The sequence below is a fragment of the Chiloscyllium plagiosum genome, unplaced genomic scaffold (genome assembly GCF_037043375.1).
Source record: "Chiloscyllium plagiosum isolate Xiang-an unplaced genomic scaffold, Cpla_swu_hap1 HiC_scaffold_4, whole genome shotgun sequence".
Taxonomy (NCBI): domain Eukaryota; kingdom Metazoa; phylum Chordata; class Chondrichthyes; order Orectolobiformes; family Hemiscylliidae; genus Chiloscyllium; species Chiloscyllium plagiosum.
Window position 1 is genome coordinate 61,259,408 of NW_028270142.1, and position 27,656 is coordinate 61,287,063.

General features: G+C 39.7%; 1 protein-coding gene across 2 annotated transcripts in view; it reads right to left on the reverse strand.

The window, feature by feature from the left end:
- Positions 1-454: 454 nt before the first annotated feature.
- tmx3b (thioredoxin related transmembrane protein 3b) overlaps positions 455-27,656 on the reverse strand; it is a 126,968-nt gene continuing 99,766 nt past the window's right edge. For both annotated transcript variants that reach the window (XM_043688478.2, XM_043688479.2), the window contains 5 exons: positions 22,240-22,293; positions 17,138-17,194; positions 14,092-14,221; positions 13,481-13,549; positions 455-3,876 (listed from right to left, as the gene is read on the reverse strand). In XM_043688478.2, coding sequence (XP_043544413.2) covers positions 3,583-3,876; positions 13,481-13,549; positions 14,092-14,221; positions 17,138-17,194; positions 22,240-22,293 — 604 coding nt within the window. In that variant the 3' untranslated portion in view covers positions 455-3,582. The remainder of the gene's footprint in view (positions 3,877-13,480; positions 13,550-14,091; positions 14,222-17,137; positions 17,195-22,239; positions 22,294-27,656) is intronic.

Consider the following 27,656-nt stretch of genomic DNA (forward strand, 5'->3'; position numbering starts at 1 on the left):
ATGTGCCTCAAAGTAACTTTGGAAGAACTAAGAGATTGCACGTGGTGCTACATTTGTGCAGGTAGTGACGTGGGTCCTTGCAGTTGCACAAGAATTATCTGTTACAAGCAATATTTACAATTAATATAAACAATTGTGTTGTAGTTTAAGTAAAAACTACAAAAATGTGGAACCTTGGTTTTTTTTCCCCCATGTGGAGGGACATTCTGTAAAGTTGGGCATTGTGGTTTACAGTGCCTCCACAGGAACTGTAACATAATCTTAAACTGTATGAAGATAATTTCGCCTCTTCTCTCCTCTTGCCATCGATTAATCAGTTCAAAGTTGTGAATTATAGTATACTAGTAGGATTTAAAAATAATGAATTTTTAACAATGCTTTGTCAGGTTCATTCTGAATAGGCAGATAGAAAAGTTTAGTACAAAACTAAAAATCAAGCAAAAATACCAAGAAATGATTTTCTCAACTTTATTTATAGAAAACAAACTATTATTGCCCATAAAACAAAGCTAAATGTATACTCCAGCATAATGAAATGAGTTAGTACATCAGTAAGTGGTTTTGACAACAAACTTGCAATGGTAACCTCTGTACTATAAAAAGTGGAATTAAAGTTACTTATTAGCATTTTACTCAAACTTATTCTAGATTTAGGATTTCCATCAGGACTAACTCTAGATTGAAGTTGATAGGAAGTTATTCTAAAATTTGATGTGAGGTTTTCTATTTTCCAGGATCATTGCCAGTGATCAGATCATTTACTTGATATAAGGAGGATAGGGAGTACCTTTTAATTCCAAATTAGGTTGATTTGTTCCAAATCAGTCATAGATAACTGGAAATTTCCATTTTGAGTTTAAGGCCATCTATATTGCAGAAATGCATAATAGGCAATCTTTGTCAAGATAAAATTAAAGATATGAAGATCCATTTACTGAAAAAGGCTTGAAATGGACAGAGGCATGATTGTCATTCAGTTTTTTTTGGCCTATGTTCAGTATTCCCCTTTATACAAATGCAAGAGTAACACTGAAATATACTTCCATGTTATAATGAAATTTATAAATGAAACCTATCCCACTGAGAGGCACATTATTCTTCAAAGAGTTGTTTTATCTTTTCACTGCTCTATTCAGTAATTTTAACACCAATAGTTATGTTATATAAAATTCATAAATTAAAACTTGTGCCATTCTTAAGATTGTTGTTATATTGTTTTTTGATACACTGAAACAAAACTAAGCTTTCACATTGGTCAATATGCCCTTCATATATTATATGGCAAGGACCAAGTACTTACATTAATCACATTCTGCCTTTATTTCATCATTATAAACAAACCTTTTTTCTGGAAGTTTCTATAATCTATGTATTTATTATAAGTACAGTTCAGCAGCTAGCAAAATAAAGTGGGTTCTGCATTACAGGGTGTGTATACTTAAATGTTATGACTTTTTGAGAAAGATAGGATTTATCCTAGAGATACCATTTTCTCTTTCTCAGCCTTCGTGCTAAAAATACCATTCCATTTTCCCAGAAATTCTCCACTTTCTCACCCAAATTTCCATTTATGATGTGCAAACCAGGCAGCTATTGAAATAAGAGGGTATTGCAATATAGTTCAATCGTATTCTCACCTCAGCAGCAGTAACCAAGAGTGAGAAACATTGTTGATTTCTACCTCTAGCTTATCAATACAGAAGGACAGTGGTTTTTCTACTACATACTGAAGTTGAGATGGCTAACTAAACACGGTGCAAGAAACAAAGGGTGCCATTTTCTGGTCCCAATATCATGTCATGTAGCACATTTATCTAATAGACCAAAGCAGCCCAGAGGTCCATATTTATATAACTTCATACTGCTTAATTTGCAGTATCCCTATATGGCAGTAAACAGATAAGATCACAACTTGTGCATTAATTGGATATGCTACTGTTGAAATCAGTGGTTTGTGGTAATAACTGGTTTAGATAAACTGTTGCTGATTTAAACACTAGGTGCAAAGAGCTTTAACAGTGTAATTTAGATCTTAAAGCAACATATTTAACATTATCTTAAGGAAATGCTTTAATTCTGTAGCTGCATTGACTTAGTTGGTTCTATCTCCACCATAGATGCTGCTGAAAAATCTACTTCTGTTTTGCATTGGAGCTTCAGCCCATAGAAATGAATTTAGTCTGCACTATGATACTTTGCTTAGAGGTGTCTTAAAAATATGTATGGAGTGACTTTAAATGCCGCTTGTACAAGGTAGAGTTTAGACGGGAAGCAATGCTGTACCTTGGACATCTGACTTTAAGGAGGTGGTGTTGACATCTCTGCCGATATAAGGTAGGTGCCTATCTTTTGGGGAGCCTGTAGAGTTGTTTACAATAACTGTACATCTTATAATTAACTACCAGTATTAAGATACAGCGTTCATGGGGAGTTATTCTATATGCGTTAAATTTGGATACAAGTAACATGGCTAGATAAAAACAAAAAAACCTGGTTATAGTTTTAAAAAGAGTGAAACAGCTATTTGAGTTTAAACTGAAAATATTAGCATTTTCCCCTGATCTATTACTGGTGAGTTCTTCAGTAGCGGTTCACTTCCTATAATAAATTGAAGCTTCAGCCGCTGCAGCAGCAGCCTTTGGGTTATATTTCTTTAGATGTCAATATTTTCCTAGATTTATTGCAAAGCTATAATAATAAAATTTGATTTAAAATTTATAATTGTCAAAAACAAAATTACAAAATAATCACATCTTGGTTTTCATTCTTTGTTCACATAGTGAGAATATGGATACCGGATTAATTCCTTTGGTAGTAAAATGAATAATGTAAAAGGTGAACTTGAGGGAACTATTCATTTTACATTCAAGAAAACCTGGCATGAATTTTTCCAAATCCTCCGAAGTCTCTAATTCCAGTTATAATTAAAAGCAAATAGCAATCATGGAAAAGTATCAATTATACCCGAAAGATTAATCTGCACCTTCTAACACAGTGATGCATTTCCTATTTACAAAAACAGCCAAACACCCAGAATGACCAGGCATAATGACTTTCACTAGCAGTTTTCATTTTATTGACAGATAGGAAGAATGGAGTGTTGAATTGGTGGAATAATGCACAAAAAAAAAAGCTGCTCATTACGTGAACTCTTTTCCCACAACCTCTTAAACCATCATTTTTATTTTAAAAAAACAACAGTGGAACTCTTACACTTGCCAGAATTTTTTGCTACACAAGATCTTGTGTAAGATATCATCTCACCTCTCTGCACAATCTTATTTTTACTCGTCTTCATCCTATGACTTGGATATTATGCCCAGATAAAATTCCATCACCAGCTTTTAGCTATTCAGGCAGTTAAAAAGTTCCATTGTGACTCTCTGCAGCTAAGGAACAAAATTTAATTTACATGATCATTCAAACTCATTTAGTTCAGATGTCTTTGAATGGAACATCAATCAAACTGTGGAAGACAAAAAAAACTTGCATCATCTTTCCAACAGTGTTCACTGATGTTAAAATATAATATATACTCAACCATTTAGAAATCCTAAAGGAAACTCAGCATTTAAGCACGCATTAATCCCTTTTCTTTTCTACCATGCTTTTCTCTTCCACTTCTTCATCTTTGTGCTCTTTAGAACTTTCTTTATCTCCATTAACATCTTTGTGATGATCATCATTGTTTTCCTCCTTTTCATCATCAGTAGCTTCTGCATCTCCCTGTTCGATGGCTTCATTCTGAAGCAGTTCTCCTTCTTCTGGTTCATATTCCCCATCGGCTGTCCAGATTCCATAACACATTATGCTGATAACACCCAAAGGTAGACCAAAAAGAAAGCAACCCAGTAGAGGAGAAGTCTTAAAAACAGACTAAAACAAAGCATAAGAGAATACAAAGAGATCAATTTCTTTAACCATCATATATGAAAAACAATAGCAAAGCCATTTTAATGAATAGTACCCAACGTTCTAAAATAATCACTGAAATCAAACATTGTTTTCTTGGTCGTGTAAACCTGTTATGTATTAGTTTTACACCATCAAGAATTGTCATGGAGTCATAGAACTGTACAGCACGGAAACTGACCCTTCTGTCCAACTCATGCATGCCGACCAGATATCCTAAATTAATCTAGTCCCATCTGCCAGCATTTGGCCCATATCCCTCTAAAGCCTTTGTATTCACTTTTCCATCCAGATGCCTTATAAATGGTGTAATTGTACCATCCTCCATCACTTCCTCTGGCAGCTCATTCCATACAGGTACCACCTTCTGCATGTAAAAGTTGCCCCTCAGGTCCCTTTTATATCTTTCCTCTCTCACCTTAAACTTATGCACTCTAGTTTTGGACTCTCCTACCTTGGGGAAAAAAAGACCTTAACTATTCACCCTATCCATGCTCCTCATGATTTTATATACCTCTAAGATCCCCCTCAGCCTCTGACAGTGCAAGGAGTAAAGCCGTACCTTTTTCAACCTCTCCCTGTAGCTCAAAACCTCTAACCCCTGCAACATCCTTGTAAATGTCTTCTTTCAAGTTTAACAACATCCTTCTTACAGCAGGGAAACCAGAATTGAAAAAAGTATTCCAAAAGTGGCCTAACCAATGTCCTGTACAGCTTTAACATGACATTCCAACCCCTATACTCAGTGCACAGACTAATAAAAGCAAGTGTACCAAACATCATCTTTACTACTCATTTTACCTGTGACTCCACCTTCAAGGAACTATGAATCTGCACCCCATGATCTCTTTGTTTGGCAACACTCCCCACGACCTTACCATTAAGTGTACAAGTTCTGCCCTGATTGGCCTTTCCAAAATGCAGCACCTCAAATTTATCTAAGTTAAATTCCATTTGCCACTCTTCACTCCTTCAGCCCATCTGATCAAGGTCGTTTTACTCTGAGATAACATTCTTCACTGTCCACTACATCACCAATTTTGGTATCATCTGCAAACATATTAATTATTTCTCTTATATTCACATCCAAATCATTTATATAAATGACAAAAAGCAATGGACCCAGCACTGATTCTTGAGGCACACTAATGGTCACAGGCCTCCTGTTTGAAAACAACCCTCCTCCATCACCAGTCTCTCTGTCTCCTACTTTCTAAGCCAATTTTGTATCCAAATGGCTAGCTGTCTCTGGAGTCTATGTGATCTAATTTTGTTAACCAGTCTACCATGCAGAACTGTGTCGAAGGCCTTGCTGAAATCTATAGACAACGCCCATCACTCTGCCTTTATAGATCTTCTTTGTCACTTCTTAAAAAACTCAAGTTAGTGAGACACAACCTCCCCCCAGAAAGCCATGTTGATGATCCCTAATCAGTCCTTTCTTCCAAATAAATCCTGTCCCTCAGAGTCCCCTCCAACAACGTACCCACCACTGATGTCAGGCTCACTGGTCCGTAGTTCCCTGGCTTTTCCTTACCACCTGTCTTAAATGGCAGCACATTATTCACCCTCCAATCTTCTGACACTTCACCTGTGGGTTTTGCTGATACAAATATCTGAGCAAGGGATCAGCAATCACTTCCCTCACTTCTCACAAACATCTGGGACAGACGTAATCAGGCCCCGGGATTTACCCACCTTTATGCATTTTAAGGTTTCCAGCACTTCCTCCTCTGTAATATGGACACTTTTCAATATATCACTATATATTTCTCCAAGTACACCAGTTTCCATATCCTTCTTCACAGTAAATACTAATAAGAAATACTCATTTAATATCTCACATCTTCTGCATTGACAGCCTTCTTAATCTTTATTGTCTCCCTAGTTATTCTTTTGTCTTTCATGTATTTGTAGAATCTCTTTGGATTCTCCTTAACCCTATTTGCTAAAGCTATCTCATGTCCTCTTAATTTCCCTTGCGTATACTTTTAATGTCCTTATACTCTTAAAGAGATTCACACAATTCCAGCTGTCTATACCTGCCATTAGCCTCCTTTTTCTTGACCAGAACCTCAATTTCTCTAGTAATCCAACCTACACTAACCAGCCTTACCCTTCACATTAACAGGAACATACTGCCTCCAGAATCTCGTTACCTCATTTTTGAAAGCCTCTCACTTTCTGATTGCCCCGATCAACTTTCAAAAGTTGACTAAGTTTTTGCCCAGTACCATCATATTGGCCTTACCTCAATTTCAAACTTTAAGTTTTAGACCCAATCTATCCTTTTCAATAACTATTTTAAAACTAATATAATTACAATCCTTAGTCCCAAAGTGCTCCCCCACTGACAACTCAGTCACTAGCCCTGCCTTATTTCCCAAAATAAGGTCAGGCTTTGCACCTTCTCTAGTAGATACATCCAGATACTGAAGAAAACTTTTTCAAATACACTTAAAATTCCTCTCCATCCAAGCCCTTAACATAATGGTAGTCCCAGTCTACATTTGGAAAATTAAAATCCCCTACTATTACAACCCAACCATTCTTAGAAATATCTAAGATCTTATTCCAAATTTTCTTCTCAATGTCCTACTGATTATTGTCTTATTTCTCAGTAATTTCACTGGATGTACTCCCAGTAATACCCTTCCTAGGTACAGCCTTAATGTTGTCTCTAATGTTGTACCAAAAATGCCACTCTCCCTCCTCTCTTTCCTTCCTAGAGCTGCCAGTCATGCTCTCCTCTGTGCTACATTTTCTGTAATAGCTATCATATCCCATGTTCTGGATTAGTGGTGCTGGAAGAGCACAGCAGTTCAGGCAGTATTCGAGGAGCAGTAAAATCGATGTTTCGGGCAAAAGCCCTTCATCAGGAATAAAGGCAGAGAGTCTGAAGGGTGGAGATATCCCATGTCCCCAGCCATACTCTGAGTTCATCTGCCTTACCTGTCAGGCACCTTGCATCAAAACAAATGTAGATTAATTCATCAGTCTATTGTCCTTGATAGAATCACATGATATCTTTGTTTAACCTAACAGACGTATATTCATTTTGTTTTAGAATTCTTTCTGCCTTTCTTAACTCAGAGTCGGACCTTTGTTTTAGCTTATTGTCAGAGCAAAGACTGAGTTTCAAATGATTTTGAGAGGTTGCTCACTAGCATTGACCGAATAAAATCTTGGTATCATACAGAATTTACAAATAGAGATTTCTGTTAGTTACTTTTAGGTACTGGAGATTTCCTACACAATTCTCTCTCTATTTCAAGCAGCAATAGTTTTCAACAATTAAAACATTTTACTTCAAATTAAAAAGCAAAGGGGGATACACGCGGCAAGTACTTCACACAGAGGGTGGTGGGCGTTTGGAACGCGTTGCCAGCAGAGGTGGTAGAGGCAGGCACGGTAGATTCATTTAAGTTGCGTCTGGATAAATGCAGGAGTAGGTGGGGGAGTACAGGGATACAGATGCTTAGGAATTGACCAACAGGTTTAGACATTACATTTTGATTGGCTCAGGCTTGGAGGGCTGAAGGGTCTGTTCCTGGGCTGTAAATTTTCTTTGTTCTTTACACAATCAAACAAAACTTATTGTAGACATTAAAAAAAACAAAATTCTCCAAATGTGTTGACAAACTCAAGGCTAAATTATGGCTAACCATAGTTTTTTTATTATTCACTCCTGAGATGTGGATGTTACTGACTAATGGCAGGCAGTAAATGCTGGGCAGTTACCTTTAAGAAGGTGGTGATAGTGAACCGCCTTCTTGAACCCCTGCAGTCCATATGCTATAGACAGAACCACAATACTGCTAGGGAAGAATTCCAGTATTTTGGCCCAGTGACAAGAACCATAATGTATCTACAAGTCAGGATGGGGAGTAGCTTGCAGGGGAACTTGCAGATGGTGGCGTTCTCATGTATCTGCTACCCTTGTCCTTCCAGATGAAAGTGATCCTGAGTTTGGAAGGTGCTATCTAAGGTGAATTCCTGCAGTGCATCTTGCAGACAGTATACACTGCTGCTCATACGCATCGGTGGTGGAGTGTTTTGCCAATCAAGTGGGGTGCTTTGGATGGTTCTCAAGTGTTGTTGGAGCAGTACTCATCCAGGCAAGTGAGGAGCATTAAATCACACTCCTGACTTATGCATTGTAGCTGATAGACGGGCTTTGGAGAATAAGGTGAATTATTTGCTGGCTTCTAACCTGCTCTTGTATCCCTATATTTATTTGGCAAGTTTGGTCAATGGTAACCCCCAGCATGTGGGGGATTATGTAATGGTAACACCACTTCAATGTCAAGGGACTGTAGTTAGATTGTGTCTTATTGGAGATGACTACTGCCTGGCATTTGTGTGGCACAAATGTTACTTGCTACTTTTCAGCCTGAGCCTGGATATTGTTCAGGTTTGGTTTCATTTGAACATGGACTGCTTCAGTATGAGATATCTTAAACAGGTGGACATTCCCCATAATACTTCAGTTTACAGTGTTCTCTCAATGGTGGAAGATAGGGTGAGTATTGGTATAGCTGAACAGAAGTGACAAAGGCAGAGAATTAGATTTCCATCAGCAGATGGACTTGTGCAGGTTGCAGTGTTGCAAAGCTGTAAATAGGCAACCTTTGTAACATATAGAAGAGTACACAGAGCTAGTAACTCAACTCAAGGTTGAACAAACACCCTGGAAGCAGAGATCCCAAATAGTTTGGTTTCAACCTTGGACAGTAGCTGGGGAGGTGATGGAATTTGTGACGAGCAAATGAGGCTACGCCTATGTGTAATTGTGAGGGAGTCACGGCTCATCCATTATTGAATTTCTAACAAACAGACTGACAGCACAGAGAAAATGCTGGTCAAAATGAAGTGGGGGACAAGTGGCTTGTGTGTATCGTCAGGGGAAATGTAGAAAGCTGAGCTCCTATTTGTGAATGAAGCTTTCAGGCAGCAGCATATGGAGGTGGATGAGTTAGGATCAGGGACTCAACCTGTGCAGAACTCTGGAAGCAAAACTGTGCGAGTGGAAAGCAGTAAGAGAAGGAATTTCTGGAAATGCCATGACTCCAAATGGATCAACAAGAGTAGCACAAAGAGTAATTTTGTGAACCTAAAGGAGGGCGTCTCTTCAGCCTGCTCCAATATTCAACTAGAACATGGCTGATCTTCTACATCAGCACTATTTTCCTGCAATGTTCCCATATCCCTTGATATCTTTAACATCTAGAAATCCATCAATCTCTGTCTTAAACATACTCTCTCTGCCTGAGCTACCATAGTCACCTGGGGTAAAGATTTAGAAATATTCACCACCCTGAGTGGAAAAAAATCCTTTTCACCTCAGTCCAAAATGCCCTGCCAATATTCTGAGACAGTGTCCCTGGTCCTAGACCCCTCACTTCCAGGGGAAAGATTGATTGAGAAGAATAAGAAGGGCTATCAATCATTTTCATACAGAATGTTATTTGTGATTTTGGTTTTGGGGGGGGGGGGTGGAATTCACATGCAGGTTTGCAGAGAAGATCAGTGTGCATTTGACAGGTGACATAAATTCTGTAGAAGTTGGAGAGGTAAAGCCTATTTAAGATGGGTTAGTAGTTCACCAGCTGAAAGGGATTGTATCAATATCTTGAGGGAGTAGTTCAGACAGGGTTTTAAAAAAAGGAAGATCAATGTCTGAAAGGAAGGAACTGTTTTCAATGTCAGTTAGCACTGGTATTGGACAAGGTACTTGGCTGTTCAGAAGTTTAGTGGCAATACGCACAGGTCAAAAGTGTCATAGACAAGATGAGGTAGAAAAGAGGATGTTTAGAAAATCGTAGCTTCAAGGGTTAGGGAAAGTGGTCTGGAGAATGTTTGGACTGATGGCAAGAGCTGATCAAAGGACTTCAATGTTGCAGACAATACCATTCAGAAGTTTTTTACAAATGTTCTTGGGAACAATTGTGGAGGATACAGGGGAGGGTTGGTCTTTAAGCAGGTTATTGAGAATGGAGTAAAAACTGGTGATTTTGGCAGAGGAGATCAAGGCCCACTAGTGTGAATTGTGGTCCAGAGATGGACAGTAAATCAGTTGTGTTCCAAGTGTCTTATTTTTGTAGAGAAGGGTTAGCATATTTTAAAACATACTTGCTTTTGAATTTTACACTCCAAAGTTCATAGAGGTATGGGTTTATTTTAAACTGAAGAAAATGTTTTGCAAATCAGCAAAACTGTGATTCTTTTAAGAATACAATCCTTATATTATTGTGCAAAGGTTGGAATCATGACTTTGCTTCCTTTACTTATTGGTCTCCAAAGGCAAATCAACATGTGCTGGTTGGATGAAGATAAATACTGTTTAAGAAAGAGAAAGAAAGTCCTTTCAGGCTTAGACTTTAGGGGAGGCCTTTTGGGCTCAGCAGGCACATTTTAATGGCTGAATAAGCTGAACTGGAAGGTCAAAGTCTACTAAGTGTCTCATGGCAATGTCCATCGCTGATGACAAGATGACTTCCACTCATGCCTTATTTCCAGGACTGGCTCCTCTTTTGGAGCAGTCGTTGATAATAGGATATTCCTTCCTTAAGGAATAGGTTTTGGTATGCAAAACAATACAGTGTGTATTTACATTTAAGAACAATGCTATGTACTTCTGATTAATTTTAATAAGATTGTTTGGCACAACAAATATAAAAAAATTCTTTTTAAACAATTACTAATTCACCACCTAAAGCATTGAAAATAACTGTGCAGACAAATGACTAGCATTTTACCAATGTCATTTTAAGTGCAGCTTGGTGCAAATTTTAATAATCCTGAATGTATAGCGGTTTGCTATTTCCCACCAGTTAACTTAAGATTATATTTTGATTCCTTTCAGTGATTTCCTACACAGATGTAATCTTCAGTTATGAACTATTCACAAATTGAACAATATGGCTTGAATAAAACAAACAGTGGCGTTTGAAACAATTTTGCACAACTGAGGAGAAAGAAAATTAAATTTAAACCTCATCCTAAATTGCTTAACCATCCAAATTAGGATAACTGTAAGAAAGACAGCTGCCTCTCAAAAATTGGATATTGTCAGTTCAGAATGCTAATTTAAGCAACTGTATTTGTGTATGTGTGGGCAAGTTGCAAATTTACATGCAAAGTATGCTGTTGTAAGTGATATCTGGAAGAAACGTATAGATGAAAAGTGATGAATTTTGTTCTTGATCTATTGTGTAGATGCATCAGATCTTGTAGATTTAGATTAGATTAGATTACAGTGTGGAAACAGGCCCTTCGGCCCAACAAGTCCACACCGACCCGCCGAAGCGAAACCTACCCATACCCCTACATTTACCCCTTACCTAACACTATAGGCAATTTAGCATGGCCAATTCACCTGACCCTGCACATCTTTGGATGGTGAGAGGAAACCAGAGCACCCGGAGGAAACCCACGCAGACACGGGGAGAACGTGCAAACTCCACACAGTCAGTCGCCTGAGGCGGGAATTGAACCCGGGACTCCGACGCTGTGAGGCAGCAGTGCTAACCACTGTGCCACCATGCTGCCCACAAGTTCACTTGACTAGTTTAAGCAACAGTAGTTTTTATTGCCATCCCAATCAACAACTATTTTGAATAGAGATGCCCAAAGGTTTGTCATATTTATACATCACCATTCATAAATCCCACTTCCTAAGAGTCATCAGAAGGATTGTTTTTTTGGAGGTAATTTCTTTAAATTGCAAAAGTCATCACAGATCCTTTGCAAACATAAGAAAAAAGGGCAAAGTTGAGCATATGGCTTCTCAAGGCAGCTTTGCTATTCAATATGTACATAGCTAAATTGCTTGTGTTTTGAATTTCACATCCTTTCTACCACTGACTAAACCTTTGATTTTCTTTCCAAATGGGAATTTATCTACGTCAGCCTTAAAAATATTTAGCGACTCCATTGCCACTACTTTTCAGTAATAAGTTCCAAGATTGAATAGTCTTCAGAAACAAGTTCTCTTCTCTGTACTAAAAGTGAAACCCTAACTTTAGAACAATGGTTTTAGTTCTGGAATGACCCACAAGAGGAAATATCCTTTCCACATTCACCTTGTCTATTCAGGATCTTGTAAACCTCATTCAAGTCAACCCTTACTCCTCTTGTAATAGAGTCAGAGGTCTACAGCATGGAAACAGGACCTTTGGCTCAACTTGCCCTCGCCGCTCAGTGTTCACAATTAAACTAGTACCATTTTGCCTGCATTTGGTCAATATCCATCCATACCCATCCCATCCATATACCCGTCTAAATTTATTTTTAAATGATGAAATTGTATTTTCTGCCCAGAGGTAGTGGTGGAAGCCTGATCCAGACACTTACGACGGTCGATGTGAAAATATTTGCCCCTCTGTACCCTTTTGTATCTCTCCCCTCTCACCTTAAACCAATGTGCTCTAGTTTTAGATTCCCTCCAGGGGAAAGGCTCTTGGCTACCTACCTTATCTATGCCTTTCATTATTTTATAGACCTTTACAAAGTCACCCTAGTCTCCTATGCTCCAGAGAAAGAAGTCCCAACCTATCCAACCTTACCTTCTAACTCAAATTTTTCAGCCCAAGTAGCATCCTAGTAAATCTTTTCTGCACTCTTTTCCAGTTTAATGATATCCTTTCTATAGTAGGTGACCAGAACTGTTTGCAGCCGTCTAAATGTAGCCTCACCAACATCTTGTACAGCTCTCCAGTAGACACAAAACCAATCTACCCTCCTAAGCATCCTGTTATTTCCGGGTATGAATCTGGTAAATCTCTTGGTATGAATTTAGTACATTTCAGTGCAGGCTGTTCCTGTGCTGTTCTGTTCTTTATTCCATCTGCAGTGCTTCCATGGCATCCTCCATAATTAGTACGATGACAGTGAAACAAATGCTGGTGGACAACCTTAATGGAGTGGACACTGTCTGTATGGCCAAAAAGAATTCTCTGCTTCTATGTAATGTTTTTCCATCTCTCAAATGACAAACATTCATGAGGCCTCAGTGCATCAGGTCAAACATGAACAAAGAAACGTCCTGCTAGTTACCAGGTACCACCCACCTCTCAGATGATGAATGAGCTACCAAAGAAGCTGGTGGAGGTGGTTACAATTACAACATTTAAAAGGCATCTGGATGGGTACATGAACAGGAAGAGTTTTCAGGGATATGGGTCAAATATTGGTTAACGGGACTAGAACAATTTAGGATATCTGGTTGGTGTGGATGAGTTGAACTGAAGGGTTTGTTTATGTGCTGTATAACTCCATCACTCTTGCATAACTACTAACGTGCTGTAATACCATTTTTGTAAAGCTTTGTGTTTTTCTTAAAAAATACACAAATGTTGAAAATTGTTAACTTTAGATTTTTTTTTGGTAAAGGTCACAAAACCATCAAAACATATGAAATAATTTATTTTTCAGACAGAAATTCTAAAAATGCAAAAACAACAAAGTTCCATAACCAAGCATTGCATTTTTTTCACAAATTATCTTTTCTCCAGAAGTTCTACTTCAGAAATAAAGTGCAAGGGGAATGAAATTTGCAAATACTCACTAATATGGTGGATTTCCCATCATATAACAATCTTCTAACACGATAATAGAAACTGTCTCCACCTTGGGCCTGAAAATCAAGTGCAAGAATATCTAGAATAACTGTCAAACATTAAAACACAAACGCAAGGCAAACAGTATTCCAGAAATAAAACAAAAATGGACTAAATTTAAGACAATGAACTGGGCTTGAATGCTACAGAGAAAGTTTGCAACAAACTTCCAAATTTCACAGTATAATTCAATTCAAGTGACTGCATTTGGTAATCTGAAAACATCCATTAGGACAAATACACCATCCTCTTAGCATCATACCCAGACCCATCAAGGAGAACTACTTCTGAAATTGAAATATTTCCTATATCCTTCACAGAAAAAATTCAAATTTAAACTCTCTCAAAAAGGTTTTCTTCTATTCAGTACAGGAAACTCCCAAAAACAAGCCCACACCAGCTATGTACCAAATCTTAACTTTATGTGTAATGTAGCTTATGACTGTGGCAGTTATGAAATGGTGAATATGGGGAAAAGATACTGGGAGAAATTTGTAGAGGTTAAAAATACTATTTAAAGATACGTGTATTAGAACTATTTATTATTCTTAAAACTTACTTGTGCAGACCCTTCCATTATGTCATTAATAAACTTAATCAAATCCTCGATGCTCTCAATTGCGGTTTCTGGTATAAAGTACTGTTGGTTTGAAGTATTCAATACAACAATGGAAGGAACGATGACCTCACTGAAAGAAAATGTGGAAGGAAATATTTAAAATAAGTAGTAACAACTTACACAAAATAATTTAACATTTCAGTTTACATTTCCATTGAAGGTTTTGATAACTGTTAAATTGAACTGTTAATGAATACACATAAATTAGCTTGTAGTGTACTTACAGTCCCATCTAGTATTGGCATCTAGAAATACACTTGCAGATGGTGTACATACCTGCTGCATGTCAGTGGTGAAGGAATTGAATATTTAAGTTAGTGAATGGGGTGCCAAACAAATAGACTGCTTTCTTTTGGAGGGTGTTGAACTTCAAGTTCATTTGCATTGCATCAATCCAAGCAGCGAGAAGTACGGTATCACACTCCTGACTTACGTCTTGTAGGTGCTGGGTAGATTTTGAGGAGTTAGTCACCAAGATTCCCAGCGTCTTAGGTGCTCTTGCCAAGAAATATTGGGCTCTTCCAAGAGATCAATAAGTGCACGTAGCAAGTTACCAAATGAGCAGCTAGAGAGCTGGGTTTGATCTTGCAACTGTACTGACTTGGTTGCATTGCAGCTGTTATTGAAGGAGGCTTGGTTAGCGATTTCCAAATCCACAACTTCAACCACCTATACTATGGAAGCAATACCACTTACAAGTCTCACTCCAAGCCACATATCATTTTGACTGGGAACTACATTATTGTCACTACCACTGGGTCAAAATCTTGGAACTCCCTTCCCAATAACACTGTGGAAACACGTACACTGCATGGACTGTAGTGGTTCAAGAAGGTAGTTCACCATCAGCTTCTCAGGGACAATTGCAAATGGGCAATAAATGCTGACCTTGCACATGACATACTTATCCCATGAATGAATCTAAGAGGTCTTTAAAGAGATATTTTTATTTTAGCTTCACGTTCTACAGTAATCAGCTTGTTTCTTTGTAAATATGATCCTATTCAAAATGCAGTGCAGCAAACCTTTTATTAACTGGCACCTATGGGACCAGGAGTGTACCGGTTCATCAAATAATTGATTGATCAAGAGGCCCACATAGTCAACATAAAAACACACACTAAGTAACGAATGTAATGCAGGGGGTATACACATCACTGTTATACTTTAGTGATTTTAGAGAAGATTGTAGCTCAGGTTGATTATAAAATATGTAAGTTAGCTCACTGAGCTGGCAGATTTGTTTTCAGAGGTTTTGTCACCATACTAGGTAACATCATCAGTAAGAGTCTCCACAGACTGTCAGTGATGTTACCTAGTATGGTGATGAAGCATCTGAAAACAAATCTTCCAGCTCAGCAAGTTAATTTACATACTTACTGTTGTACTTTATTTACTGCATAAATCACTTAAATAATAACGCAACTTTTTCTTAAATAAAACTTAGCAGCAGAGAGCCTTCTCATTTACACTCTGAACTGACCACTTAGACATTGCGATAATACAGTAAATTTCCAGGATTTCAGATATCTAATTTTTGCCGGTTTATCGAGAGTGCCAGTTCATAAAGTGCAAGTTAAAACAAAGTTTGCTGCAGTTTTGAAATCTACACAAGTAACATCCACACCAAGTTTTAGTGTAGATATCTGATCAACTTAGTGAATTTTCCAAAGGTTAGAGTAGTAGTAATGGATAACAAAGAAATGGCAGAGGAACTGAATAATTTTGAGCTGAAAAGTCTGAAGGTGGATAAATCACTCAGAGCAGTTGGACTAAACCCCAGAGGTCTGAAGAATCTGAAGGGAAATGGGAGTGTCATCATTGGTGTGAAGACTTCAGGGGGTTTGCAGAAGTGTCACGGGAAGAAAATCCATTCATGTATTTGCTTCTGATTGCTGCCCAAGAATTTCACTGAAAAGGTGAATGGGTGCAAGAGGCAGGATAAGGTTTGACTATTATGCCATTCATAATAAAGTAAACTGTTGGCATACACCATCTAAAACCACTTCCATGAGACATCAGAAGGCTGCCAAGAGTCATTAAACTAGAAAGTGTCTTCATAAGGCTAACAAAATATAAAATATAAGCTTTACTGGCAGTGGGATCATTTTCACCTGAGGGACACTTGAAATTTGCTGCAAGGTCCTATTTATTAGACAGCCCCTGAAAAATTAGCAATAGATGGTTCCTTATCCCAGTGTCATCAAAATTTTAGAGGTACATAAAAGCTTTTCTGTGTTACTGTCTTTTTCTCTGCTAATCTACATGCAATGTCCCACACAGAAATGAAGATAAAGTCTTTCAAAAGATTAAAATATGTGGCAGACTTCATAAAGCTAACATTACACCTTCTCAGTACTCCAGTGTCAGACTCCTTTCCCCCCCCCCCCCCCCCTCCCCCAAATAAATACCTGCAATACCTAAACTCACTATTGAGAAATATTTGGTACCTTTGTTCCTCTTTTACTGTCACTCACTGTTCCAATAATCTCAGACTTTGTTTTTGAACTCTATTTTTGATTTCTTGTCCTATTTCTATTTAAATCTCCATTTCTGTCTGTATATTCAGAGAATCTCTTTCTCTCTCTCTCTCTCTGTGCAATTTTCTTTTCCTCAATATTTGCAATTAAAAACAATAGTGGGTTCCAATGGAAACTAAACCACGGCATGAAGAATGGTCCAGTTGTATTGTATTCTTCATAAACGTATTATCAAAAATCAACAAATTAAGAGCGTGAAAAGGCAAAACAAGTCATAGAATACAGAAGATTAAAATTAATTACTATTTTGCATTGACCCCACCTCCATTCTAAGTTATTTCAACAAAGTTTCCGACAAGACAATCACCAATCATTTCAACATAAAGAAACATGTACTGTTGAAGACATTAGAATTAACATTCAAAACAGATAACACATTAAGAAAGGTCCTGGCACATCTTAAAATTTCATAATGATTAATTAGTTAAAAATGAGTAAATACGTACTCCATTATGACACTGTTGATATAGTCAGCTCCATCTATATGCCCAAACTGGAAATTCCTGTCAACAAATTGACACAGAACACTTCAAGTAAACATATTTTAAGAATCTTTAGCATACCCTATAAAATAGGGCTCATTTCCACAGATTAAAGCTGTGTTGATGATGAACACAAGTTTTCACCTTAAGTGCAATGCTCAGTCAGTGCTGTACTGTCATAAGTTGTTGCACATAAGTGAGACTTTAAGCCAAGTGCTCATGTTGAAAATCCCATGGTACTTTTCAAACAGGAGCAGGAACGCTCACTCAGCAATCAATCAATATCACAAACACAAATCATCTGTCCTTTATTTCATTGTTATTTGTGCAGTCTCATCTATGTAATCTATGACATGTGAGTTTCTGTGAATTACAATGGATTGTTGTTGGCCTTGGAGCATGTAGAGATGTCATGGCACTTGGAAACGTGCTTTATAAAGACAAGGTTTTCTTTCAACTAACAATAGGGTTTTAAAAAAAAAAATCATCTGTTCGGAAATGTTATTATATACCACTGCAGCAAATGGGACTTGAACTTGGCTCTCCTGACCCAGAGATAGGGACACTATCACTGTGCCAAGTCAGCCTTAAGGAATGAGAGAATGATAGAAATTTCAACATCTGATTCACTGCATTCGCATCAGCTCTTTTTCAAAAAAATATATTTGCCTCAATCCGCTGTATGTTCACCATATCCTTTACATATTTTCATCGAATCATTTCTTAGTGATATTTAATAGCTTTCAATAAGGAAGTGGATAAATTTTCAGACATGTAACTTCTTAAAACCTCTTAAGTAATGATCTGAAACCTATGCCCCCTATTCTTTGGATCATCATAGAGTCATGCAGTACGGAAACAGACCCCTTTGATTCAACCAGTCCAATTTGAACATAATTCCAAGCTAAACTAGTTCCTATTATAACTCCAGATGCTCACCAACCGAATTCCCATCCAGGAGCATTGAATATATCAATTTCCATCACACATTTAGTCTGTATTCTAAATTCAAACACTCATTGTATTTAAGTTTTAGCTTGTTATTTGTTCTATTGTCAATTACCCTAAATCGGTTTCTACTGGTTATTTCCTTTTCCACCAATAGGAATAGTTAGTCTCCATCATTTATGTCCAAATATTTCATGATTTTGAATACTATCAACTTTCCTCATGGATCATGGTTTCCCATTTGGGAAATGAACCACCTTTCTCAACAACAAGTGACTGGGAAGACGGTTACTTTAAGCCCTTAAATGATTAATAATTGACTATGCAAAAGGTCCTTAAATGCTAGCGAATTGAGAAAGTCACCTATTGACCATCATTTAAGATTTAATTGCTGAGGCAGAGTTAACTTGCCCCACTAATTCCCCTTCTCTCACCTCTCCAGGAAGCAGAAAATCATGGCCATGATCCTATGCGACTTTTAAAACTGTTCCTCAACCTTCCTTACTCCATTCAACAATTTTAGCACGGATGCCTCTTTTCTAGCATTCACTAGAGAACTGTGTTCCTTATACTGCCTTTCATCATTCCTACCAAAATGTTCCACTTTTCTGCATTAAAGTCCACCAGTCAATGTATTCTTGAATCTTTTCACTACTCTCCTAGAGTTCACAATTCCTCCAAGTTGTGTTAACTTCATGGTTTGAAATTGTTTCTTGTATAACCAAACCTAGGTAATGAATTTAAATCATGAGAAACAGCAGTCCTACTACTGACCTCTGGAGATCCCTCACACAATAAAAAACAACTTTTACCACAGAGTTAAACAGCATGGAAACAGACCTTTTGGTCTGGTCAGTCCATGCTGACCATAATCCCAAACTAAACAAGTTGCACCTGCCTGCACTTGGCCCATAATCCTCCAAACATTTCTTACTCATGCACTTATTTACATGTTTTTCAAACGCTGTAATGATATCTACATCCACTACTTTCTTTGGAAGTTCATAACATGCACAAACCACTGTCTTTAAAAAAAGACCTGCTTCTCATGTCTTAAATCTTTCTCTCCTCAGATTAAAAATATGCCCCCTTGTCTTGAAATTCCCCACTCTTGGGGAAAAGACCTGAGCTGTACTCCTCTTTATTTTATAAACCTCTATCAGGTCACCGCTCGACCTTCCATACTCCAGTGAAAAAAGTGCCAGCCTATAATAACTCATACCCTCCATTCCCAGCAACACCCTGGTAAATCCCTCATGAACCCTCTCCAGCTTAATACCACTACCCTCCATTTCCTGTCACTCAGCCAATTTCTCATTCATGCCGCTGCTTTCCTTTTTATTCCATGGGGTTCAATTTTGTTAGCCAGCCTACTACATGGTGTTTTATCCAAAACCTTTTGGAATGTTACCCCCAAAAACCATCTCTATTACATCATCAAAAATTTAATAATATTAGCTAAATACGAATTGCCTCTTTTAAAAACCATGCTGGCTTTCGTTAAAAAAACCTGGACTTGTTCAAGCATCTTATAACTTTATCCAAGAATGTTACTTTCAAAACTTTTCCAGTACCAAGATTAAACTGACAAACCTGAAATTGCTGGATAGATCTTCACACCATTCTTCAAATAAAGGTGTAACATTTCTTAATTCACAAGTCCTCTACTGTTACTCCCTTAACCAAGAATGGATGGGAAATTATGGCCAGTACCTCCATGAATTCCAACCTTCCTTCAGCATTATCTGATGCACCGAACATCCCATTATCCTGGTTTCTTATCAACTCCAAGTGCAACCCTACTTTCTAATACCTTTGTTTCCCAGTTCTTAGAGGAGAAAGTGAGGTCTGCAGATGCTGGAGATCAAAGTTGAAACTTTATTGCTGGAACAGCACAGCAGGTCAGGCAGCATCCAGGGAACAGGAGATTCGACGTTTCGGGCACAGGCCCTTCTTCAGGAATGAGCAGAGAGTGTTCAGCAGGAGAAGATAAAAGGTAGGCCTATCACCCTCACCTTGACCTCTTTCCACCTATCACATTTCCAACGCCCCTCCTCCAAGTCCCTCCTCCCTACCTTTTATCTTCTCCTGCTGAACATTCTCTGCTCATTCCTGAAGAAGGGCCTGTGCCCGAAACGTCGAATCTCCTGTTCCCTGGATGCTGCCTGACCTGCTGTGCTGTTTCAGCAACAAAGTTTCAACTTCCCAGTTCTTAACCCATCCAACATCGTGCTTATCTCCTATTTTGGCAGCATCTTCTTTCTTTGTAAAGACAGGTACAAAGTATTAATTTAGTACCTCAGCCATGTTCCTTGCCTCCGTCAGCAGATCCCTTTTTGGTGCTTCATCAGCCCCACCCACCTCCTCTCGCTTCGCTATTACTATTCATATTCTGGAAATCCCTTCATATTTAAAGAGAAGATAGATAGGAGTTAGATGAAGTTGTTTTGGGAATTTGGCAGTTCTCTCTTATAGAGAAATAATTTATTTGTGACTGTATATTAGGGCAGGACTGTCATGTTAGTAGTACAGACAGGTATGCTGGCAGTTTACTATTAGTGATAAAACATTCACAACCCTTTTACAAAATCATTATGGTATGTTTATTTGGAATTATTTATGGGCCATATCAAATTAAATACATATATTAAAATACAAACACTACATTTGACAAATAGGTAGGTTTCGGTTTGATATGTAGCTTTCCACTTGCATATTTCTCCACTCCAAGTTGCTTCAGAAGGTTATGAAATGATTATGAAGCACTGCAATAATACCTTAACTAGAATTTACTTTGTTAAAATGTGATGTTCCTTTTGCTACAGCCTATTCTGGTCTGATTACAGTATTGATTAGATGGAGTTGAAATTGAGTTCAATATCAGAACTTCAATACTGAAATAAATATGTACATGGAAAAGGTGCAGAAGTAGGCCATTTAGCCCCTTGAGTGAGGGCTGATCATCTTGCACAGTATCCTGTTCCCATTTTCCCCCTACACAGTTTGATCATTTTTGCTCCAAGAACTATATTTAACTCCTTCTTGAAAACATGTAATGTTTTGGCCTCGACCAATTTTTGTGGCAGAGAATTCCACTGGCTCACCATTCTTTGTGCGGAGAAATTTATCATCTTAATCCTAAATGACCTACACTGTATCCTTAAATTATAACCACCTCGTTTTGGACTCCTTGATCATCAGGAACAGCCTTCCTCTGTACCACAAGTATTCCAAAGAGAATGAATTATGATTTCAAAGGTTTCCCTTCAGACAGGTAGTATTTATAGAATCATAGAATTACACAGTGCATTTGGCCAGTCACGAAAACCTTTTCAAAGAGTTAGCCAATTAACCTCACTCTTTCCCCATAGCTTTTTTTCCCTTTTGAAAGGTATTTCAGATTATTTTTTTGAATGTTAGTATTAAATCTGCTTCAGCTGTTGTTTCAGGCAACATGCTCCAGACCATCGTAATTCATACACAAAGAACTTCTCACCTCCCCTTTCGGTCTTTTGTCAATTGTCTTACATCAACATCCTCAGTTTATTGACTTTTCTGGCAGTGCAAGTATGTTCCACCTACGTTATCATATTAAAGCTCAAGTTTGAGTATCACCAATAAATATCCCTCAAATATCTATGCTTGAATCATAGTTTCTCTAGTCTATCGCAATGGAGTCCCTCAGCCTATTTGCACTGCACTCTTTCCAAAGCCTAGCATCTTTCCTAAAATGTGGTCCTCAGAAGTGAGCACAATTCAGTTGGGGCTGAGTCAGCGTTCAATAAAAGTTGAACATAAATTCCCTACTTCTGTGTTTTATACTTATAATTTTAGGACCTAGATGCATGTGCTTTAATCTTTTTAACCACGCTGTCACCTTCAAAGATTGTGTAAGTGAACCCAGGACTCAGTTTCTGAAACATGTTTAAGATTCTACTAAATTGTTTAAAATGCTTCTCCTAAATTTTTTTCTTTCTAAAATGTATCAAATCAATTTTCTATGCACAAAATTTCACCTGCAATGGGTCTTGCCCATTTCATCAGGCTTTGTCTTCCTGAAGTCTGCTACTATCCTCTTCAATGTGTTTACTACACCCTCAAAATATTTATCAACAAACCTGTGAAACTGTTCCCTGTATCCAGTAGCAACTTCATGAGTAATAGCCTTTAAGCTGAAAAAAAGTAAAAGAAAAATTAAATATTTTACAACATACATATGCACTGCAGTTTATCTTGCATTTTATATATAATACTGGTGCATGGAATAAGAACACTATTAATTCAGCAAAATGCTGATATTCTTCCAGCGCATTCCTTTAATCAACTAACTAGTTTGTGTAAAATTTCAGGTGGAGGTGGGTACTGCAGATGCTGGAAATTAGAGATTAGATTAGATTAGAGTAGTGCTGGAAAAGCACAGCAGGTCAGGCAGCATCCAAGGAGCAGGAAAATCAACGTTTCAGGCCAAAGCCCTTCATCAAGAATGAGGCTGGGAGTCTCGGGGGTGGAGAGATAAATGGGAGGGGGGTGGGGCTGGGGAGAAGGTAGCTGAGAGTGCAATAGGTGGATGGAGGTGGGGGGGGGGGGGGGTAAAGGTGATAGATTGGAGAGGAGGGTGGAGCAGAGAGGTGGGAAGGAAGCTTAACAGGTGGCACAGGTCATGAGGACAGTGCTGAGCTGGAAGTTTGGAATGGAGGTAAGGTGGGGGGAGGGCAAATGAGGAAACTGGTGAAGTCCACATTGATGCCATGTGGTTGAAGGGTTCCTTGGTGAAGATGAGACGTTCTTCCTCCGGGCGTGGGTGGAAAGGGAGTGGCGATGGAAGAGATGCAGGATCTGTATGTCCTCGGAAGAGTGGGAGGGGGGAGTTGAAATGTTGGGCCACGGGGTCGGCGAATGATGTAATGTATACGGAGGTTGGTGGGGTGTAAGGTGAGGACCAGGAGGGTTCTGTCCTTGTTGCGGTTGGAGTGGTTGGGTTTGAGGGTGGAGGTGTGGGACGTGGATGAGATTCATTGGAGGGTGTCTTCAACCACGTGGAAGGAGAAATTGCGTACTTTAACGAAGGAGGCCATCTGGAGTATTCTGTGGTGAAACTGGTCCTGCAGATGCAGCAGCGGGGGGAGGAATTGGGAATAAGGGATAGCATTTTTGCAGGAGGCAGGGTGGGAGGAGGGAGGTGTAATCCAGGTAGCTGTGGGAGTCAGTGGGTGAGTAGAAAATGTCAGTATTGAGTCAGTCACCGTTGATGAAGATGGAGAGGTCCAAGAAGGGGAGAGAGGTGTCAGAGATGGTCCAGATTAATTTAAGGTCGGTGTGTAATGTGTTGGTGAAGGTGATGAACTATTCAACCTCCTTGTGGGAGCACGAGGTGGTGCCTATGCAGTCATCAATGTAGTGGAGCTGATGTAACTCTGGAAGATAAACTGTTCTTTGTAGGTGACAAAGAGACAGGCATAGCTGGGGCCCATGGGGGTGCCACGGCTACCCCTTTCATTTGGAGGAAGTGAGAGGATTAAAAGAGAAATTGTTGAGGGTGAGGACCACTTCAGCCAAATGAATAAGAGTGTCAGTGGAAGGGTACTGGTGGGACGTCAGTAGAAGAAGAAGCAGAGGCTTAGAGGCCCTGGTCATGGCGGATGGAGGTGTAGAGGGATTGGATGTCCATGGTGAAGATGAGGCATTGGGGGCCAGGGAAATGGAAGTCTTCAAGGAGGTGTAAGTTTTCAAGGAGGTGGAGGGCGTGGGTGGTGTCCCAAATATGTATGGGGAGTTCCTGGACCAGGGGTATAGGACAGTATTGAGGTAGGTAGAGATGAATTCTGTGGGGCAGGAACAGGCTGAGACGGTCGGGGTAGTCAGGTGTGTTACGTTTCACCTGAGTTATCGAAGTCTTTCCCTGAACTACACTGATGCATAGCAGAAGACCATTGCTTCTCATGTGCAATACTTCAAAAACAAATGAAGGACAAGAAATGGAAGAACAAATGGAAAACAAAGAAAAGTGGGTGAATATGGTACACGAGATGGTCAAGGTACATAAGGAGGAGAGAATACACAAGGATTAAGAGATAAAAGATGAAAAATGAGAATACAAGGAAGAGAGAATAGAGGAAGAGAGAGTTTAGTGGTGGGCTTGTTAGCCATGAGACTCCTATGGAGATAAAAACAGATATACTAGGAGCAAGATTTGCCATTTCACTCTGACCAGTTAGGTTGTTCAATACGATTATGGCTGATCTTCTACCTCAATGCTAGATTCCTGCTTTCTCTTCATACCCATTGATGGACTTTAAAAATCTAAAAACGTATCTATATTTTTCTTAAATGCATTCAGTAACATGGTCTGTAGAGCCTTCTGTGGTAGAGAATTTCACAGGTTCACTACTGTTTGAGTGAAGCTCTGGTATCCACATTATAAGGGGGACATGATTGTACGGGAGAGGGCACAGGAGATTTACCAGGATGCTGCCCGGACTGAAGAGAGAATGGCTAGCTTGGGGTTGTCTTCATGGGAACAATGGAGACTGAGTGAAGACATGCTAGAGATAAATCCTCTGCATTGGGGAGACAGGCCGCCTACTTGTGAAACGTTTCAGAGAACACCTCTGGGACACCTGCACCAACCAACCCAACCACCCCGTGGCAGAACACTTTAATTACCCCCCCCCCCCCCCCCACCAAGGACATGCAGGTCCTTGGCCAACTCCATCGCCAGACCATGGCGACACAACGCCTGGAGGAAGAGCGCCTCATCTTCTGCCTGGGAACCCTCCAACCACAAGGGATGAACTCAGATTTCTCCAGTTTCCTCATTTCCCCTCCCCCCACCTTGTCTCAGTCAAATCCCTCGAACTCAGCACCGCCTTCCTAACCTGACCTCTCCGCCCCCACCCCACTCCAGCCTATCACCCTCACCTTGACCTCCCTCCACCTATTGCATTTCCAAAACCCCTCCCCCAAGTCCCTCCTCCCTACCTTTTATCTTAGCCTGCTGGACACACTTTCCTCATTCCCTGAAGAAGGGCTTATGCCCGAAATGTCGATTCTCCTGTTCCTTGGATGCTGCCTGACCTGCTGCGCTTTTCCAGCAACACATTTTCAGCTCTACCACGGCTTTAGATGATTACAGGCTTGCTAGAAAGGAGCTCAGAAATGGACTGAGAAGAGTCAGCAGTGGGGGTGGGGGCACGAGAAAGTCTTGTTGGGAAGGATTAGGGAGAACCCAAAGCATTTTACTCATACATGATGAATAAGAAAATGATCAGGGAGAAGGTCGGGCCGATCAGGGATAGCGTAGGGAACGTGTGCGTGGAGTCTGAGCAGATAGGGGAAGTCCTAAACGAGTTTTTTGGTTCGGTTTTCACTAAAGAAAGGGACCTTGTTGCGAATGAGAACTTTGAGGAGCTGGGAAATAGGCTTGAACAGATCAAGATCAAGATGGAAGTAATTGATTTGCTCGAAATTTTGGCAAACATTTAAGATTGATAAGTCCCCAGGGTCAGACTAGATTTATCCTAGGCTGCTCCGGGAAGTGAGAATGATTAGATTCCCTACAGTGTGGAAACAGGTCCTTCAGCCCAACAAATCCACACCGACTCTCCGAAGAGTAACCAACCCAGACCCATTTCCCTCTGACGAATACAACTAACACTATGGGCAATTTAGAATGGCTAATTCACCTGACCTGCACATCTTTGGACTGTGGAAGGAAACTGGAGCACCCAGAGGAAACCTGGGCAGACACTGGGAGAACGTTCAAACTCCACACAGACAGTTGCCCAAGGCTGGAATCGAACCTGGGACCCTGGTGCTGTGAGGCAGCAGTGCTACCACTGAGTCACCGTGCTGCCCCATGGAGGGTGCTAAGCCGCTGGCGAAGATCTTTGCTTCCTCATTCTCCATGGGAGTCATAGAGGAGGATTGTAGGGAGGTGAATGTTGTTCCTCTTTTCAAGAAGGGTAATAAATAGGGAAATCCCAGGCAATTACAGACCAGTCAGTCTTACGTCTGTAATCAGCAAGGTTTTGGAAAGAATTCGGAGGGATAGGATTTATGACTATTTGGAAAAGCATACTGTGATTAAAGGCAGTCAGCATGGCTTTGAGAGGGGCAGGTCATGCCTCACAAATCTTATTGAGTTCTTTGAGGAGGTGATGAGAGAGATCGATGAAGGTCGAGCAGTGGATGTGGTGTACATGACCTTCAGCAAGGAATTTGATAAGGTTTCCCATGGTAAACTCATTAATAAAGTCAGGAGGTATGGGATACAGGGAGATTTGGCTGTCAGGATTCAGAATTGTTTGGCTGACGAAGGCAGAGAGTTGTTGTAGATGGGAAGTATTCTGCCTGGAAGTTAATGGTGAATGGTGTCCCGCAGGGCTTTGTTCTTAGGCCTCTGCTCTTTACAGTTTTTATAAATGACTTAGATGAGGAGGTTGAGGGGTGGGTTAGTAAATTTGCCAATGACACAAAGGTTGGAGGTACCATTGATAGTATTGAGGGCTATTGCGGGCTGCAGCGCGATATAGACAGGATGCAGAGCTGGCCTGAGAAATGGCAGATAGAATTCAACCTGGATCAATGCGAAGTGATGCATTTTGGAAGGTCAAACTTGAATGCTGAATATAGGATTATAGACAGGATTCTTGGCAGTGTGGAGGAACAGTGAGATCTTGGTGTTCAAGTGCATAGATCCCTCAAAGTTGCCACCCAAGTGGATAAGGTTATTAAGAAAGCATATGGTATTTTGGCTTTCATTAATAGGGGGATCAAGTCTCCTTCCTATCAGAAGAATGTTGTGAAACTTGAAAGGGTTCAGAAAAGATTTAGAAGAATGCTGCCAGAATTGCAGGATTTGAGCCAAAGGGAGAGGTTGAATAGGCTGGGGCTGTTTTCCCTGGAGTGTTGGAGGCTGACAGATGACCTTCTAGAGGTTTATAAAATCATGAGGGGCATGAATAGAGTTAACAGACAAAGTCTTTTCACCAGGGGTGGGGGGAGTCCAAAACTAGAGGGCATAGGTTGAGGGTGAAAGGGGAAAAATTTAAAAGGGATCTAAGGGCACCTTTATCACGCAGACGGTGGGATGTGTATGGAATGAGCTGCCAGAGGAAGTGGTGGAGGCTGTTAAAATTGCAACATTTAAAAGGCATCTGGATGGGTCTATGATTAGGAAGGGTTTAGAGGGATATGGGCCAAATGCTGAAAAATGGGACTTGACTAGGTTAGCATATCTGGTTGGCATGGACAGGTTTAACCAAAGAGTCTGTTTCCAAGCTGGATATCTCTATGATTCTAATCTATTTGCATGTGGTACTTTTCACACATGTTGGGATCACTTCACCTTGCAACTAACAAAGAAGTGAACGCAAATTTATGAAGGCAATAAAAATCCAGATAGCCAAGTTCAGTACCCATGGGGATGGCCTCAACTGGGTCCTCGAGTTCATGTCACTCCACAAGTGACCCCACTGCACCACAGACACTCCTACAGACACATACACACGCACCCTCTCTCAGACTTATACTCCTT